Source organism: Juglans microcarpa x Juglans regia, chromosome 6D (assembly GCF_004785595.1).
Source record: "Juglans microcarpa x Juglans regia isolate MS1-56 chromosome 6D, Jm3101_v1.0, whole genome shotgun sequence".
In the NCBI taxonomy this organism is placed as follows: Eukaryota; Viridiplantae; Streptophyta; class Magnoliopsida; order Fagales; family Juglandaceae; genus Juglans; species Juglans microcarpa x Juglans regia.
Genome location: NC_054604.1, coordinates 33,786,747 through 33,804,500, shown reverse-complemented (window position 1 = coordinate 33,804,500; position 17,754 = coordinate 33,786,747). Strand labels below are relative to the sequence as shown.

General features: G+C 39.6%; 2 protein-coding genes across 4 annotated transcripts; both read right to left on the bottom strand.

Moving 5' to 3' along the window:
- Positions 1-542: 542 nt before the first annotated feature.
- On the bottom strand, positions 543-5,383 carry LOC121234560 (BES1/BZR1 homolog protein 4-like). Of its 2 annotated transcripts, none has more exons than XM_041130527.1 (3): positions 4,533-5,383; positions 1,117-1,874; positions 543-1,031 (listed from the first exon to the last, which is right to left on the bottom strand). In XM_041130527.1, the coding sequence occupies exons 1-3, from the start codon at positions 4,746-4,748 to the stop codon at positions 1,028-1,030; spliced, it is 978 nt and encodes a 325-aa protein (XP_040986461.1). In that variant the 5' UTR covers positions 4,749-5,383; the 3' UTR covers positions 543-1,027. The 2 variants fall into 2 exon arrangements, with proteins under 2 accessions (XP_040986461.1, XP_040986462.1); XM_041130528.1 differs by lacking the exon at positions 4,533-5,383 and adding an exon at positions 3,960-4,513.
- Positions 5,384-6,512: 1,129 nt separating this feature from the next.
- LOC121235234 lies at positions 6,513-17,500 on the bottom strand. 2 transcript variants are annotated; one of them, XM_041131551.1, is made up of 4 exons: positions 16,742-17,500; positions 8,275-8,392; positions 7,900-8,159; positions 6,513-6,683 (listed from the first exon to the last, which is right to left on the bottom strand). In XM_041131551.1, the coding sequence occupies exons 1-3, from the start codon at positions 17,422-17,424 to the stop codon at positions 7,941-7,943; spliced, it is 1,020 nt and encodes a 339-aa protein (XP_040987485.1). In that variant the 5' UTR covers positions 17,425-17,500; the 3' UTR covers positions 6,513-6,683; positions 7,900-7,940. The 2 variants fall into 2 exon arrangements, with proteins under 2 accessions (XP_040987485.1, XP_040987484.1); XM_041131550.1 differs by lacking the exon at positions 6,513-6,683 and having other exon boundaries at positions 7,608-8,159.
- Positions 17,501-17,754: the final 254 nt, after the last annotated feature.

Here is a 17,754-nt window from a genome sequence, read left to right as displayed (position 1 = left end):
GTTTAGAAATTGAGAAATGATAGTTGTAATTATGAGTAGATAAATGTCGCACAATTATTTAAAAAAAAATGAATAAATACGAGATCTATATAAAAAAAAAAAAATTAATTTTTAAATAATAAATCTTACTCTTTTTTAAAGTGACTGTACGACACTTACGTACTTCACAACTATATATAATATTACTCTTAGAAATTATAGGTTGAAACTTTGAAACCACAAAACAGAAGGGCGAGTGGTCCTACGCTCTTGCCGATTTGCACACATCTTAAGGCATTGGTCAAAAGAATGTAAAATGGGCACTCAAAAGTGGTGATAATTAACAACCCTGTGGCCGTTACCAGGAATGGTGTGGTTTGGCCCACATCTATTTTCTTTGCCCAAAAAATGTTTCCTTCTTTACTGACAAATTTTATTGACCAGAATAGCAACTAAGCATATCTCACCGATAAAAAAGTAACAAATAAAGATGGACTGAAATAATAGACTGAAAAAGAAGTGGACTGGATAGCATGCAGAGCACATCATAATGTCAAAGAATATATAAAAGGACAAGATAGAAGTCTTCTCTATCCAAATTTTCACATAAAGGTCTGCCAGTGCATGAAGAGTACATTATAATGTCAAAGAATGTAAATGACAAGATAACAGTCTTTTCTATCTAAATTTTCACAACAGGTTTGGCCATTGAGTCAAAAGTAAGAGGTGTTTAGCCATTGAGCATTGCTTCCAATGGCAAACCAAATTAATGGCAGCTCATCCATACATGTATATCAGTCCTTTCAATAGAATTAGTTGAAACAGAGAACCTCCACGTCTAAGTGTTGTAAAAGCACTCCCACACTTGAAGAACTGCCTATATATAACTTACAAACCAACAAATCTGAGAAGCAAGGAAAGAAAAGTAAAAAAAAGACCTACTGCTTGTGTTCACCTCGATCTTGTTTTTTTCTCCTCCTTCAATAGATCATTCAATAGATCAGAGTTTATACAAAGCAACCACTGATTGTTTCACTTGTGCGATCATTTACCTGCAATATAACATGGTTCGAGAAAGTAAAGAGCAATCCAAATGATCCAATTGATCTACATTATCACATGTTCACATTAACACACCTGGTCTTTGAGCTCCCCAGAGTGAGCTCTAGATCATCTGATCCACATTCTTCATGAATCCTCTCTCCTTCCCATGGCTTCACTAGCCCTGTTGTGTTGCTTCCGAATGCAAACTCATCTGAAATCACTTCAGACATGGGAATGTCAGCAGTGTGGTCAGAGCCAGCTGCTATGGCAGGTGAGCATGTCCCACTTTGTCCAGGAGTCCACATGCGAGATCCACCACCAGCTAAAGCATCTTCCTTGAAGCCAAATGGGTTTGAAGAGACAAGGCTGAATGTTGGAGAAGTTGGCCCACCCTGAGGCATTCGAATTCCAGCAAACCATTCTGGATCAGGAACAATTTGACGTCCAGGGCTTGGCGGAGTAGAAGATGGAAGGAAGGAGTAATGCTGCCCACCCCAGCCTGGACGGGCAGACTGGTCGTCCCAATCACTTTTGAATCGTGGTGTACGAGCAGTTGGGGAGCTCAATGGAGGGGTGACAGGAGCACTAATTGAACCGCTATGGATGTAGAGATGGGGGAACTTGGAAGAGGAGGCTGAAGATGATGAAGATGAGAGATTTTTGAGCCATGGGATCAGCGAACTGCCATCAGCATTCGGATTAGCAGCATAGGAGGAGGAGGCTGGGCTTGGGAAAGAAGAGGAGCCTGGGCTTGGGTTGTATGAAGCACAGGGACTTGGTTGATAAGATGAGCACGGGCTTGCGGCTGCAGATCCACCAATAACTTCCATGCGATCAACAGGCTTGCATCCCTAAATGTATTTGAAAATGATTGGTGGCAGTAAGGCATAAAAAATAGCTGATGGATAAACCCACAAATTTGATTGGCATTTCACATCAAGTAACAACAAAAATAATCACACAATGTAAATCTTATAATGATATGACTCATACACCATTACCAAGTAAAACAAAATACTTTTTTTTTTTTTTTTTATAAGTAAAACAAAATACTTCTATTCCAAAAAATTACTCATCGCCGAACGAAGATGCCACCTTGAGCAATAAAACTCCTGTTGCATGTCCCATGACTAGTACCTATTCCACCATTTGTAATGTCCAATTCCAATGTACTCGGCATATCATATTTCGGGCTCTCCACACTAATTCTATCCACGTCTTCTAAATTGTACGACCTTTCATTCTTTTGTATCTTCAACATATTCAATTGGCCAACTCACTATATTATGTGCCAATTACCACACCCTTAGTATTGCAAAGAATCCCAATTTCCAATATCAAGCTTCTCATCTCATCTGCTCTTGTAAACTACCATGTATTTACATCCAAGTCATTGCTCTAACTATGGATACCTCTTTTTGTTTTTCAGATCAGTAAACAAGGATTTTATTGATGATATAAATAGGCATAGCCCAAGTACATGGGACATATAAAAGAGGGATACCTAAGTGGGAGTGTCCAGCGATACAAGAAATCATATGGCCATTCAAGCCATTGGAAATCTGTTACAACGAATAAAAAAAACTACGGATATCTCTTTCATCCTTAATAGCTATTCTAAATATTCTGATTTATAATATATGAATGAGAGTCACAAAAGTACAGTCTCAGTAGAACTATTTCCTCAGCCCCAATTAACTTGTCAAGTTAAGTCTGCAAAACAGGTCATTCTAATCCATCTGGTACCATTACTCTGTCATAGTAAGATTTAAACACAACAGTGGTTATTAATAACTAGAAAAGTACCGAATCAGATCAAGATCGTCCTATTTCCAATTTTGTGTTGATATAAAAACCCAAAAAGGTCTCTACAAGTGATCAACACTGCCATAAGAATTACATAAAAGAGGTCCAAAATAAACGGACAGCAAGTAGCCAATAATTACTGCTAATTGCTCAGTATTCAAGCGGCTACCAAAACAGGTCATATGATTGTAAAGTCTCTCCCTCCCTCCCTCCCTCATAGTGTGCATGATTCAAGTTACGATCTCATTTGCAGGAACAGAGCTACATTCCCAGCAGGTAACAACCTCATTGTCCCTCGCAAAATAATAAGAATTAAAAAATCATATGCCAGCTGTTGTCGTACTTTATGAAGGTGTGGCGGTCAAACAAGAAATTGAAGACAATTTGGCGACATGCTAGTCCCCTAACGTCATTTATAAATAATTCCATCATCCTTCCCTAGGCTACACTCCCTTTGTTACTGAAGAAGTGGGCTGACAAGTTAAATTTAATTTGTAATTCTTTTGCACTAGTATTTTGCATATTTCATATCTGAAAGGAGTGTGAGGAGGACATTTTGGATTATGAAGGGAATGAATAAATTAAACCAAAAGCGCAAACAATCCCAGGGATTAAGCCAGTTACCAAACCTGTTCTAGCACGAGCCAAATGGGCATTCATACCCAAACAGAACACCATTACGGATTAGGATTCTCTATAGTTTTCCTGTCTCGAAAACTTTCTACAATTCGGAAATAGCTAGATAGCATGCTAACTCTACAATTTAATGTTGGGGTCTACGTTGCTCATGGACAGCATTTAAATATTTAATGATTATGGGTCTACTTTCATTTCCAATGTTTAAGATAAAAAAAATTGTACTGCCAATGTTTAAGATAAAAAAGATTGGTGGAATTCTCACTGTCAAGCACCCCAAACACCCCCCGGGAAAATAAAGTAAATACCATGAAAACCAGAATAACTTCCCGCACCAAGAATAAATTAATTCCGAACTTCAATACGGGAGGCTTTATTGATTAAACAAGAAGAAATGATCTTAACTAAATGAAACTGCTAAAACTACAAAAACAGAGACTATCACGGGAAGTCCAGGGGAAAAGCAAGTCCAAGGTAGAATACTCAGTACATACTGCAAAAGGGTCCACTTCTGAAAACCACTCGAAAAAAAAAAAAAAAAAACCATGAAACCAAAATGGCATATTCGTCTCCTCGAGATCTATGCAGTTCCAGAATCTGAGAATATAGTCATCAAAAGACTAAAGAAACGGAGAGAATCTATGGTGCTTCACGCGGAAAAGTGATTACAAAGAAAAAAAGAGAGAAAAAAGAAATACTACCCCGCCTACTGCTAACATGCGCCACTGACCGTGTCAGTCTCACTGGTAAAGTGGGTCACTGACACAAGCGCAGTTTAGTAAAACCCACTATGGCCGCTATCTTTGCTAAAGTGCGCTCGAGGATTGAAGCGCGTGTTAACAAAAAAAAACTCGAGACACGGGCTCTGTTCGGACGGGTTCGTGTCTGTTAATACCACAGCCCAGCAAGGCTAGGCGACACGCCTGGTATACTAAAGTCTATTGCTACGTGAGCCACCGATGCGGCGCACGAACCCAACGAATCAGCTATAATATTTTCTCATCCCAATCTCGGTTGACCGATGGCAGTGCATGTTAGCACAAATCACGAGAGAAAAAAAAAATTACCTTACGGTAGGTGGTGCCGTCGGGTTCGACAGTCCAACCGGCCTCGTTGCAGAGGGCCTTGAGAACCTCGTTGTTATCGCAGTGTTTAGGGAGCTTGTAGTTGCCATACATTCTCAGCCCGGCGAAGATCTTCGCCGCTATAGCCCTCCGCCGCCTCTCCCTCCTCTTGTTGTTCTCCCTCTCCTTCCACGTCGGCTGCCGACTCCCCGACGTCATCCCTCCCTCTCTCTGCTTTAACAATGAACGTGAAAACCAAAGAGCTATTAAGCTCAGAAGCAATTATCAGTGTAACTGCTTCCCGAACAGATCAAGGAAGCCCGCTTGAAGAAGCAGAACGTGTAACCGCTTTTCGTTTCTAGCTTGAAAAAGCAGAACGAACTTTGACCTTTCACCTCTCAGCTCGAAATACCCATCGCGACCACACCGTTTGGGATGGAATGAACAGAGAGAATTGATCGAGGAAAACCGATTTTAAGCTCCGAGCTGATGAATCAGCGTGAAGCGAGTGGAGAAATGAAAAATCTGGGGGGGAAAGGCAACGATTTGGAATGAATTTTCAGCTGGGAGCTAGCTCTGAGAGCAAGAATCGAAGACGGAGACTAGTTGTTTCATTTCTTTCGGTTTTAGGCTTTGGTTCATTGATCCGATCGGATCTGAGTGAGAAGGCGTCGGAGCTGGTTGGGTTAAGACCGGGAATCGGCTTGGTCGAAGGACGGAGCAGCCGGATAACAGCTGGCGGAATTGGAAGCGGTTCGAAACCCGGAACAAAATAAACATATGAAAATATTGCGATGAACTTGTGTGTAAAAATGAAAAGAGAAAAGCGGGGGAGGGGTTGGGGCCCTGGGGGTGTCGATGCTGTCATGGACTCATGGTGGGCTAAATACGTTGACTGGTCTCAACTGGCCATAATCTTCATTCAATTTACTAATTTTGCCACTAATGAGTAGTTTTTATTTCTAATTAACACATGCGTTCTTTTTTTCTTTATTTTATTGTTGTTGGAAAATTCATACGGTTGACAATAAAAATCTACAATTATTAATTAATTATTAAAATTTGGCCAATAATTTATTGCTTTTTTTTTTTTTTTGGTCACATAACCTAAAAAAAACTTGCTCAAAAAGAGAGATATCTTTAACTAACATAATAGAATAACTCCTGAAAATGTAATAGGAAATGAACCAAATTAGCATTCATAGTTTAAAACGAAAACTATTGATATTATAAATATAATTCGGATCATTACAAACATATTGCTTTTTTTTTTTCATTTATTTTCTATTACATTGACAATAATGTGATTAATAACAACAAACAATGGACTTTTTAGTATGATTTTGTAACTTGCATGTATGCAACTAATTACATGAGATTTTACGTAAAATGTGTAATAATAATATTTTGAAATTCATTAGCAAGCTAGGAGAAATGATTTAGCTAATAAAGAAATCTCCTAAAATTAAGTTCATAAATTGACGTAATTTAATATGATATATTAGATATATTTTATAAAAAAAATAATTTTAAAGTCCAATGTATCACATCAAATTATTTTAATTTATGAGTTTAGTTTTATATGATCTTTTTACGTGACACTTTTCGCAGGTTAAACAATAAAAAAAAATGTTGGTGCATACAAAGCCCTTGACGGGGTTTGAATGAGTTGTGGGCGCTTTTTCAAAATGAATTTAAAGTATAATATAACCATATAAGAGATTTTTAGAATGTAATTGCCTTTACGATGAAATATATTTTCTTATTAAAAATGCTATTTATGCAACAGATATGATGGATATATGTGGCAAGTATTAATAGTTTCTCTTTGAGCACATTGTAATGTAGCCTTTCAACATGCTAAAATGGGTCCAAGGTTAAAAACCGGAAAAATAAATAAATAAATAAATAAACTAAAAACTAAAAACTAAAAAACTAAAAAAAAAAAAACAAAATGTAAACCACGGAAATTAATTATTGCCTACAGGGGCAAACTTGGCATTACAAGTTTACAACGAAGTGACAAAACAAACCCACATGTTAACGGAGTCAGACCGACTCCCTGCCTCGTTTCGATAACCGTCACTTTCTTCTGACCTAGCAGAACTCTTTCACGACACGTGGCAGGAACTCGGTCCTCGGTTACATCTGCTTCTGATCAATGAGAGGAGGAAACGTTGTACGTGTCAGAGTAGGGCGCACGTGTAAAGGGTGGATGGACGCGACTGTGTCAATGTGCGCGCGTGGGCAAGTTGTGGGTAAGTGCTATTGGTGATTTCACGTGACCGTAACCGTGGCATGACCTAATGGGTCCCACGGAACAATCTTAGACACAGCCATTTTCTTTTATTTTTCTGTTTTGGTCATTTTTATTTTTATTTTTATTTTTATTTTCTTAATGCTTATATCTTTGGTCAATTGGTTTCTCAAGTATCTGGTAATTCAGATCTTTACACTATATTTATCTGAAATAAACCATAAAAAATAAAAATAAAAATAAAAATAAAAAGGAAGCCACCTAATGTCGGAATTTACTATACATCAGTTACTATTCACTCTCACATTCCACACCTATAATTTTTTTATAAGATATGAATTTATTTTTTATAAGGTGTGGAGTGTGAGGTAGTAAATAGTAATTGATGATGAGAAGAATTTTTCTTAAAACAAAACATAAGCCATTTTGATGGATTTAGTAGACCAAAATACTCCTGCTTAATGCTAAACAAGAATGATGATCCTGATATTTTCCGTGATGATAATTTGGTGGGGGTGGGGGACCGCATGGGTTGGTATATGGTGGGGTCACATGCAATCCGATATGCAGAAACTTTTCAAGGTATGGATAGGATCCGAAAACAGTAATTTTACGGTCCACCAAATCATTTGTGTTGAGAAACAAAAGAAGAGGACTATGAAACAAGATGGCACAAAAAAAAGATATAAAATTGGTTCAGTTAAGTAGCAGCCTAATCTGCCTTGCCATTTTCATACCATTCTCTCTCTTCTACTATATCCACATACATAATGAGCAAATTAGGTATTAAAGAAACCGTTTAGCTAAAGCAAATCAAGAGATTAAAGTCAATAGCCCCACGTTGAATCTGATTTTGAAGGGGTGATTTTAAAGAGAAAAGAAAGGAGCAAGGCAATGGCAATGTGATTTTGAAGGGGTGATGCAGGACGAAGTAATTGAGGAGAAATCTATAATCCAAATTTAACTTCTGCCTAATCCTAATTCTAATTTAACTAACAAATTCTAGTTCTATTTGCAATCTTCAAGCACAAAATAACAACTGTTTGATATAAAACATAACATTAATAGCCTGATTTTACTAAAAAAACTTCTCTAGCATCAAGGGGCTGTTACCTGGAACAACATGCAGGTCCTGACAGAATGCCAGTATGCTTTCATGAGGTACTCTGACTTAGCTTCAAAACCTCCTTCAGCAATTTACTGACAGAAGCCTTTATTTCATTGGGTACTGCCAGCTCTGGGGGCACCTCCTCCAAAGCATACAAGGTGATAACCCTCATAACAACAGCCAAATTTAGATTCTTGGTGTCACCTTTCCACACACTTTGATTTGCAAACTTGCACGATTGCTTTAGGATGCATTTGGTGCAAACCTGAGTGCAAGCAGAAAATATTAAAATAAAAGCAACATTATAATCTTTACCTTGAATCCCGAGGTGAACAACATGTTAATGAGAGGCTGTAAAAGGTAATGGGTAATTGGCTTACTGTGTTTTCTTGAATTTCAAGAACCTTTCTGAGTCTTTTAGCAGCAAAAATATTCTTTCTTGCAAGGGAAGGGCAACCAAAGAGGGCAACCTTTTTCAAGTCACTGCCTGACAACCATCTGTATGAATACAAAATCCAAGTTTATCAATATGCCAGACTTGATTGCCATCTGTATAAACTTGAATAAACTGTATCGGATATAGATATCACATCACTTTGGGTAGATACGAGAAAAGGTGCTGATGCAGCCAGCAAAAAGCTCTTAGAAAAACAAATATCAAAGTAATTCGAAGATATGGTCCAGTTTTGATGTGGGATCTACTTGGTTAGGAACATGTAGGTTGGACTATCTGGAGTTTATCTTTTATTTTTCCGATTCAATTCATAATCACAATCTCCAGGTCAAACAACATGAAGATTGCTGCAAACTAACTATGTCAAACAACATTGTGTATGATTTACATTATAATTAATTCAGCATGATTCATAATGCAACAGTATTATGGCACTGTTGTGATCAGGTTCTTGTGACTTGGGTCCACTAAAGATCCAAAGCCTCCTTTTTTAGTTCCAAATAACAATTCTTTAGGAAAAGATAACCCATTGAAGAATATATCTGAAAAATATTCATATAAATGTCAGTCTATTTAGTCCTGAAGCTCTTGCCCACCAAATTAAGAGATGATCATACCCCCTCAAAGAAAACAGGTGGCTATTACAAAGGTGCAGTTTAGCAGACCTACATTCTCTCTTTCAATTGAAAACTCAGTAAACTTACAAGAAATTGTCACTTTTCCATATACTGCTTTTACTACATGCCGGTTGCATCTGTGCAAACAGAAAGGACAATGGACCCTGGGTTAATGATCCTGCCAGTCCAAAATCAATATAAGTTGTGGGTATCCAACAATAATTAAACGTGACCTAACTTCTCCACCCAGAGACAATGGTCCATCCAAAGAATTGAATGGAATAGTTTCAAGAAGAACTTGACTCCAATCCCAATGGATAAGATATAGGATACTCCTTAAAAGCCCTTAGAATCCAAGTACCAATGAGATCAACTGAGTTTTAGTCCCAGAAAGACTTCTATATATGTTCCCAGAAACTCTCTCTCTCTCACACACACTCTCCCAAGAGCAGAAATAAACTTTTTTTCTTCTATGATAAGTAAGATAAATATTAATAATGTTTAACAAGAGCATGAAAAGCATAATTTTTTTATTTATTGGCACCGGGTGTCAAGAAACAGCATCCCGACTAATCCAGGGGGTGCAGACGGCCTTGGCAAGGAGTTTTCCGCAAGTGCACCTCAAGTAATTCAAGGGGAAAATCTCTCAATCCGATGACCCCTAGAGATTCTTTGCACCCAAGGGTATTAGAACCTTAGACTTGGGGAGCATACCCCCAAGCCCAAGGCCTTTACCACTTAAGCCAACCCCTAGGGGTATAGCATGAAAGGCATAATTGAAGTACACTGCTAACTGTCCTAGGCCCCTACATTCTCAGAGGTGTAGTTTGGCAGACCTACATGAACACCACTTGTCATCAGCTCTAGCTATTGGCAATTGTAGAGAAGTTTGACAGCACAATGTTATTTTTCGAAGCTCTACTTGTTTTTCTTATATAGGTAAATAAGATTTTATTGATCATAGGAATAGGCAAAAGCCCAAGTAAACGGGTGAAACTCTATTTGTTTGATAAGAAAAGACATCCAATGGAGATTAGAGTCGAAAATCTAGCATCATGCAGTGAAGATGAGAGGGATTCATCTATAAAACATAGGTATTAAGGAAGAGCAGGAAATTCCAAGATTCACCCCATTGAAAGGGATTCAAAGACTCTCAGTTTGTGCACTAGTAACTTTGAAGAGCTTATCATGACAAGGTTTTTTTTTTTGAGAATCATTTAACCCACCACCAATATCTTTCACATTTCAAAGTCGGAAGCACCTTGACTTCATGATTGAAACCTACAGGCTTCTATAGCCATTCAACACTTCCAAAACACCGCCAACAAGGATTAATATTGCCTGGATGATGCCTAGGAGGGTGGTAGATCTTCTGGCTTGTTGGAGAGGAATTCTGGGTAATCACCAAATTGCTGCCGTTTGGAATATGGCTCCCCTATGCCTTATGTGGTGTATTTGGATTGAGAGGAACAGTTGTTGTTTTGAAGATAGAGAATGCTCATTGGGAGGGATTGGAGATTATTTCTCCCAAACGTTGTTGCTTTGGGCATTAGTTATTGGCATGATGGAATTTACTTGAATAAAAAGTTCACAATTCCTGTAAATTTTTAGCATCGAAGTGGAAGATGGTTCTCATGCCAGATTTGGTCTGAAGGTTGTCAAGAACCGTCTCCATATGAGTTTATCAGAAGTTTCAATTATTGTGGGAAGAAGAGTTCGGCTCTATAACTTTGTTTTCCTAAGTCACTTTTCGAGTGGATATCTTGTAATTCCCTTCTCAATGTTTCTATTTTATTTTTTTTCTCTAGTGTACTAACTTTATACTTGGATTACGTTTCTTGCATTTTTTTTTAATCAATAAAAGATAGATATTATATATATGAATGAAATAGGTATAGCCCTTGTACATAGGAAGTATACATAAGAACTCCTAATTACATTCTAAGAAGGATAAATTAAAGATAAGAAATTCTAGACAGTATCCCCATGTAATACAATAGTGGAAAACCAACACATTAGAGTGTGGAGAAAAAAATTCTTCAGCTCAATCATTGTGCGTTCCTTATCTTCAAAGTACCGCTCATTCCTTTCCGTCCAAATGCACCACATAATACACAACAGAATCATCTTCCACACTGCTGCCACTTGATGACAGCCTTGCATCTTTGGCCAACAACCCAACAAATCCACCACCCTCATAGGCATAACCCAAGCAACATCTACGCTTTGAAAGATCTCATCCCACAACACCCTCGTTACCTCACAGTGCAATAAGAGATGGTCCACAGATTCTCCATTCTTCTTGCACATGTAGCACCATCCAACACTACATATCTTCTCTTCCTCAAGTTGTTTGTGGTCAATATCTTTCCAAGAGCAGCACTCCAAACAAAAAAAGCTACTTTAGAAGGCACACGAGACCTCCAAATATTCTTCCAGGGGAATGGCATAAGATCAAGTTGTGTTGTCAAAATGCTATAATAAGCCTTAACTGTACATAACTTGTGGTTATTAGACCTCCACTTCAAACTATCTCGTTGTGCCAAAGGAATCTCTGTGGAATATAGTAAGCTGAAAAATTTTGAAACAATAGGTAATTCCCAATCATGTAAGTCCTTGTTAAAAAGAATATTCCACTAATGCGCACGATGAGAAAATAAACGCACGTTCACCACGGAAGCCTCCCTATTCACTACAATACGATATAAGGCCGGAAAAACCCTTTCCAATGCATGGTCTCCACACCACACGTCCCTCCAAAATCTTATTCGACTCACCAACTACAAAGCGAATTTGATTTGCAAAACATGGTCATCCCTTCCTTATATACTTCCATAAACCCACACCATACTCCCTCTCACTTTCTTAGAGCACCAACCACCCCAAGCGACACCATATCTAGCGTCAATAGTATCCTTCCACAAAGATCTCCCCTCAAAATGATATCTCCAAAGCCATTTTCCCAATAACGCTTTATTAAAAGTTCTCAAGTTACAAACACCCAAACCCCCATTCACAATTGAGGCACATACAATCTTCCATCTAACCAAATGGAATTTCTTCTCCTCCACCATACCTCCCCATAAGAACGCCCTAAAGAGTTTCTCCATTTTTGTTCACCACCCCTACAGGCATAGGAAACAAAGATAAAAAATAAGTGGGGAGATTAATGAGAGTACTCTTGATAAGAGTGAGGCGACCCCCTTTTGATAAATACATCTGTTTCCAGCCAGCCAACATTTTCTCTATCTTCTCCGCTACCCCATCCCATATAGCTATATTCTTGAAGGTTACTCCCAGCGGAAGGCCCAAATATTTCATTGGAAAATAGGACACCTTACAATCCAGAAGGCTTGTTAAGCTGAGGATATTAGGGACCGCACCCACAGAAACCATCTCAGACTTGCCCAAATTCACCTTTAACCCTGACACAGCTTCAAAGCAGAGTAACAATGCTCGTAGAGTTTGGATCTGGCTGCTATTTGCTTCACAAAAAACTAATGTATCATCTGCAAAAAGGAGGTGTGGAATGATAATAGGGCCACCAGAACCATTGCCCACTTGAAAACCCAATAAGAAACCTCCCCAACAACAGCCTGCACCATCCTACTTAAGGCCTGCATAACTATAACAAAAAGAAGAGGAGATAAAAAATCTCCCTGCCGCAATCCCCGCGAACTATCAAAAAAACCAGTAGGTGTACCATTAACCAGAACTGAAAATCGGGTTGTTGAAATACAATGTTGCATCCATGCAATCCACCTATCCCCAAAACCACATCTCTCAAGCACGAATAAGAGAAATTCTCAATTCATATGATCATATGCCTTCTCCATGTCAAGCTTGCAGAGAACACCTGAACCTCCTTCCCATACTGTGTAATCCAAACACTCATTTGCAATTAGTACTGAATCAAGAATTTGTCTCCCATGAATAAATACATTCTGGGACTTGGAAATAATATGTTCCAACACCGAGCTAAGCCAGTTAGCAAGAACCTTCGAGATAATCTTATAAACACTACTAACCAGACTTATAGGCCGAAAGTCTTCAATAATCAAAGCCCCGTGTTTCTTGGGAATAAGAGCAATAAAGGTCGCATCAAGTGATTTTTCAAACTTTTGGAAAGAGTGAAATTCATTGAAAACCTGCATAACGTCACCTTTCACAATGTCCCAACAAGTTTGAAAGAAACCCATTCAAAAACCATCCGGCCCCGGCACTTTATCTTTGCCATGCCAGATATGACCTTGTAAATCTCCTCTTCAACAAATCTGCTCTTCAACAAAAGATCTCTCCAAAACACTCACACTCTGCGAGTCAATTACCTCAAAATGCAAGGCATCAAGCTTCGGCTTCCAAGAAACCGATTATGTGAGAAGGGTCTCATAGTACTGTACTATATGGTTTTCTAGCTCGAGAGAAGATAGCACCTGAGAACCCGATTGCAGTGATTGACTCAATAGCATTATTACGCCGATGTGAATTAGTCACTTTGTGAAAGAACTTCGTACACCTATCACCTTCTTTCAACCAAAAGGCCCTGGATTTTTGACGCCATGAAGTCTCTTCTAACAACAAAATCCTCTCCAAGTTTGCCATAACCATGCATTTCCTCAATGACACCTCCTCTGAGTTTTCACCCAATAACTCTTTACCCTCTAAGTTTTGCAATTCCTCCAACAGTGTAGTCTTCTGATTGTCAATGTGACCAAAAATCTCCAAATTCAACTTCTTCAAGTCTTGTTTCCGTTCCTTCAACTTGTCTGCAAGAACATAACTTGGAGTACCAACAAATTGATAAGAAGACCACCAAACATGCACCATCTCTACAAACTCATCCGCTGTTAGCCACATGTTTTCAAACTTGAAATACCGGCGCCCCCTGTGCATACCCCCACAATCCAAAAGGATAGGAAAATGTATGAACTAACTCGAGCTAGTCGTTTCTGTCTTACTTCTGGATATTTAGCTTCCCACGAAGGAGATACAAGGAATCTATCCAATCTCGACCAAACCTGCCCATTTGACCAAGTGTACTCGCCCCCTACCAAAGGTAGATCCATGAGGTCCAGTTCAAAGATGAACTCGCTGAATTCTTCCATGGCCAAAGAATGTCGACAGTGCCTTGATCGCTCACTAGGAAAGCGAATAGGGTTAAAATCACCCTCCATGCACGACGGCACCTTCCATAAGGCGTACAGACCCGCCAACTCCTGCCACAACCTTGTCCTATCTCTATCCACGTTAGGACTATAGGAGCCTGCAAATGCTCATTTCCATCCATCAACCATATTTTTGAAAAATGTCGCAACCGAGAACTCTCTAATACACTCCTCAATCAACTCAACCACTCTTTTATCCCCTATAAGTAACACTCCACCTAAGGCTCCCAAAGAGGCCAAATAAATCCAACCCACATACGAGCACTCCCATAAACTACGCACAATTTTCCTATCAATAAATAGCAGCTTTGTTTCTTGAAAACACACCACATCACCCTTCCACATCCGCAATATTGATTTAATACGAAGGCGTTTATTGCGATCATTGAGCCACCACACATTCCATGATAAAATCTTAGGCTTCATGATAAAACCATATTGCCCTTCCCTTTCAATCTATCCCTTCCGCCACTCCCTTCTTTCACATCATAATTAATAGAACAAGTTAACTTTTTAAGTTCTCTATCCCGCTTTGAGGCTGACTTCGAATGGCTAGCCTCAAGTGCTACGAGTAGAGCCTTAAATTGTTCTTCATAACCTCCAAATGAAATCCCAATGACAGCTTGAATCTCTTCTACTTTCTTGAAAACCCACTTTGACGAACAACTCCCATAATTACTGGGAGGGAGTGTACACAAAAGAGTTAGAAAGTCCCCCTCCTTACCAGTACTGACAGGAGTAAAAACAGTCAATTCTGAGCCACACGCTGAATCTAGTTCCCACTGACAGGAGCAAAAAATTTTATTTCTTCAACCCCATCTCCATGCTTTTTCTCCTCAAAAGAAACCATTTCCAGTGAATAAGAATCTGTCGAATACCCCAGTACAAGAGATCCTGCTCCAACACATCTGACTGCATTGAAATCACCCCTGGACCTTCATCCACCACGCATGGCTGAGTTTGTGCCTTCTCCAAAGACAGCCCACAAGCCGATGACGGGAAACTCGAAAAACCCTCTTTTGTTGGTGAGACTGCATGCACAGGAACAACCTCAGGAGCAACATCCGCCCCTTCAACCACCACACACGACTCAGGCTGCCCAATCTCCAACACCAAAACAAGTGGCAACGACAGGAAATCCTCTCTAGAGGTCCCCACCGCAATCGGCTCCACCTCAATCTCTCCCTCCTCCATCTCTTCCTGTCGATGTAACACTACCGGCTCGTCAAAATGGTCGACGGAGACCAGCGGTTTTTTTTTGTGCCGGTGGGGATGCCAACGACATATTTATCGACTCCACAGGAGCCCGATTCGGTTCTTGACCCAAAATCTCGGCAGGCACCCAATATGCTGCCCTCCAATTCTTCTTTGGGCCTGCAGCCTGGCCCATCCCAGGGCCCCTCTCACCCGACGAAATAGGCCTACATCTATGGCCCATTACACGGCCCACGTCGGTTTGCAACACAGCCTTGCCCTTGACGCAGCGTTTCAAGTAACTAATTTCTTCTAAAAAAGCTCCCACTTGTTCCGCCAAACCGACAGTACCCTCAAAAGTATTTCCTCATTTGACCCCAACAGACCACTCCCTTCTCCCTCATGTCTCTGCATGATGGGCATGTCTGGCAGCACGGCACTCACGTCTCAAGGCAGTACCTTCTTCAGCACCTCACTGTACGACCTTGCACCTCCTACCATCGACAGTGGAGCACCACCAATTCCTCTAGTCTTCTTAGAGTAACTGTCTAAGCCTCATGAGTGACTCTGTTTCTCATGCCCAAAACAGAGGGTGAATGAAGCTCCATTAATGCATCTCCGAAGTTCCTCCACTCCTCCCCCTTCCTCCCTTCCGGCACCACTATCAAACCTCTCCTCTTATCATGACCAAACTCCGAGAAGATGATAAAACTACCGTTGCGGTTATGCCCCTTCCGCACCATTAACACCGTGTCTCCTTTTCTATGAGTTCTCAGAAACTCATAGGCGCCCCTTGACACTGCACAATCCTTCATTGTAGAGTCCAACCAACTCAGGGCTTCATGATCTAAGGATATATATTTCACTACACGGCAACTACTTTCTATGATATTCCACCATCCATCATTCACCTTCCTAAACTCGAATAACTTCTGATCAATAAGAACCTCATTGCACAGCCCCATCTTATCCAACCCACAACGATAAACCAAAGCTGTCGTGATACGCTAATCTCCACAGAAAGCCATTAACGAATCACCACCAACAGAAATAAAAACGGAAAGAAGAAAAATGTACAGAGAGAAAAAAGTTTTGGAGAGAGAAAGTTCTTATTACGATTGTGCAAAGAAAAAGTTCTTGCATTTCTAGTAAATTTATTTTTTCTTATCAACATATATTACACAACCCACACGCAAAGATATTGAAAACACGATCATGTTAAGCTAAAAACATCAGAAGATTAATTGAGAAGAGCTCTCTATATAAAATACAACAACCATAATGCACGAAAACCTCACATTCTTCTTAATTTTCGTTGTATTCGAATAATCATAGAGATCAATTTTCAAACCAATATCAAAGGAAACTTATATAAACAGTTAGAGCCAGTAAAACGTATAAAAGAAAACTTTCTTACTTTGCAATTTCTTGGTTGTCCTTGCCAAACTTCTCAGCAGCAAACTTTAAAAATCCCCGGCCATACCTACTCTCAAAACAACCAAATTCCAACTTATTCCCTCGCATAAAATTCGCGTTGTTAAAGTAACCTTCCTTGTACAAATGATTCACAAACACTTCCATATCCGGTGAAAGCTCTTTATAAACCTCCGGCTCTTCCCTTATCCTCTCCGCGTGCCTTTCAATACAACTCTCTTGATTCGTAAACACTGCATACAAACTCTTGCGCTTACTTTTCTTCGATTCCTTCTTTTTCAAATCGTCTTTACAACTAGATTTTGCTTTCAGCCTTCTCACCTCCCTCTCCAATTCCCTCAGTCTGCTCTTCAGCTCCTTGTTTTCTTCTTCACTTCCACTCTCGCTGCTTTCAGCATTTTCGCACAATCTCTCACTCACGGCTTCTTTGAACATCACATCCAATGGTTTCTTGTTTTCTTTCTGATCATTAACTTCTGCTGGTTCAATCCCGTCGTCGAGTCGGGGTGAATATGTTGTGGAACTGTAAAATAGTGAGGGACGTGGGAGAGATTTGTATGAGAATGAATTGATTACTTGAGAACAGCGAAGAGGGTTTTGGGGCTTGAAGAGGGTCTGAAAGTGGTGGGAAATAAGGGTTTTGAAGAGAGACATGGCCAAGGGCATGTTGGTATGTTTGAAAATTGAGCGTATTGGGAATTTAGTGCAATGGGGTGGCCGTTAAAGAGGAAGCCATGGGAGGAACTGAGAGGTTTAAGAGGAATTCCATTTTAAGCCGGGTTGGGCAATCGTTTGAGGCCTTCTGGGCCGCTTGAGGTTCAGTCTTAGCCCAATAAACTTTTAGCATATGCTTCACGTAGCAACGTGTACGAAATCATGATTTTTATTCAAGGGAATAGATATAATTTATGTAAATTTTAAAAACATGTTTTCAGACGTTGTTATAACAATTCATTTAAAAGTAGATCTGCTTGCAAATTACTTCATGTCTTAACT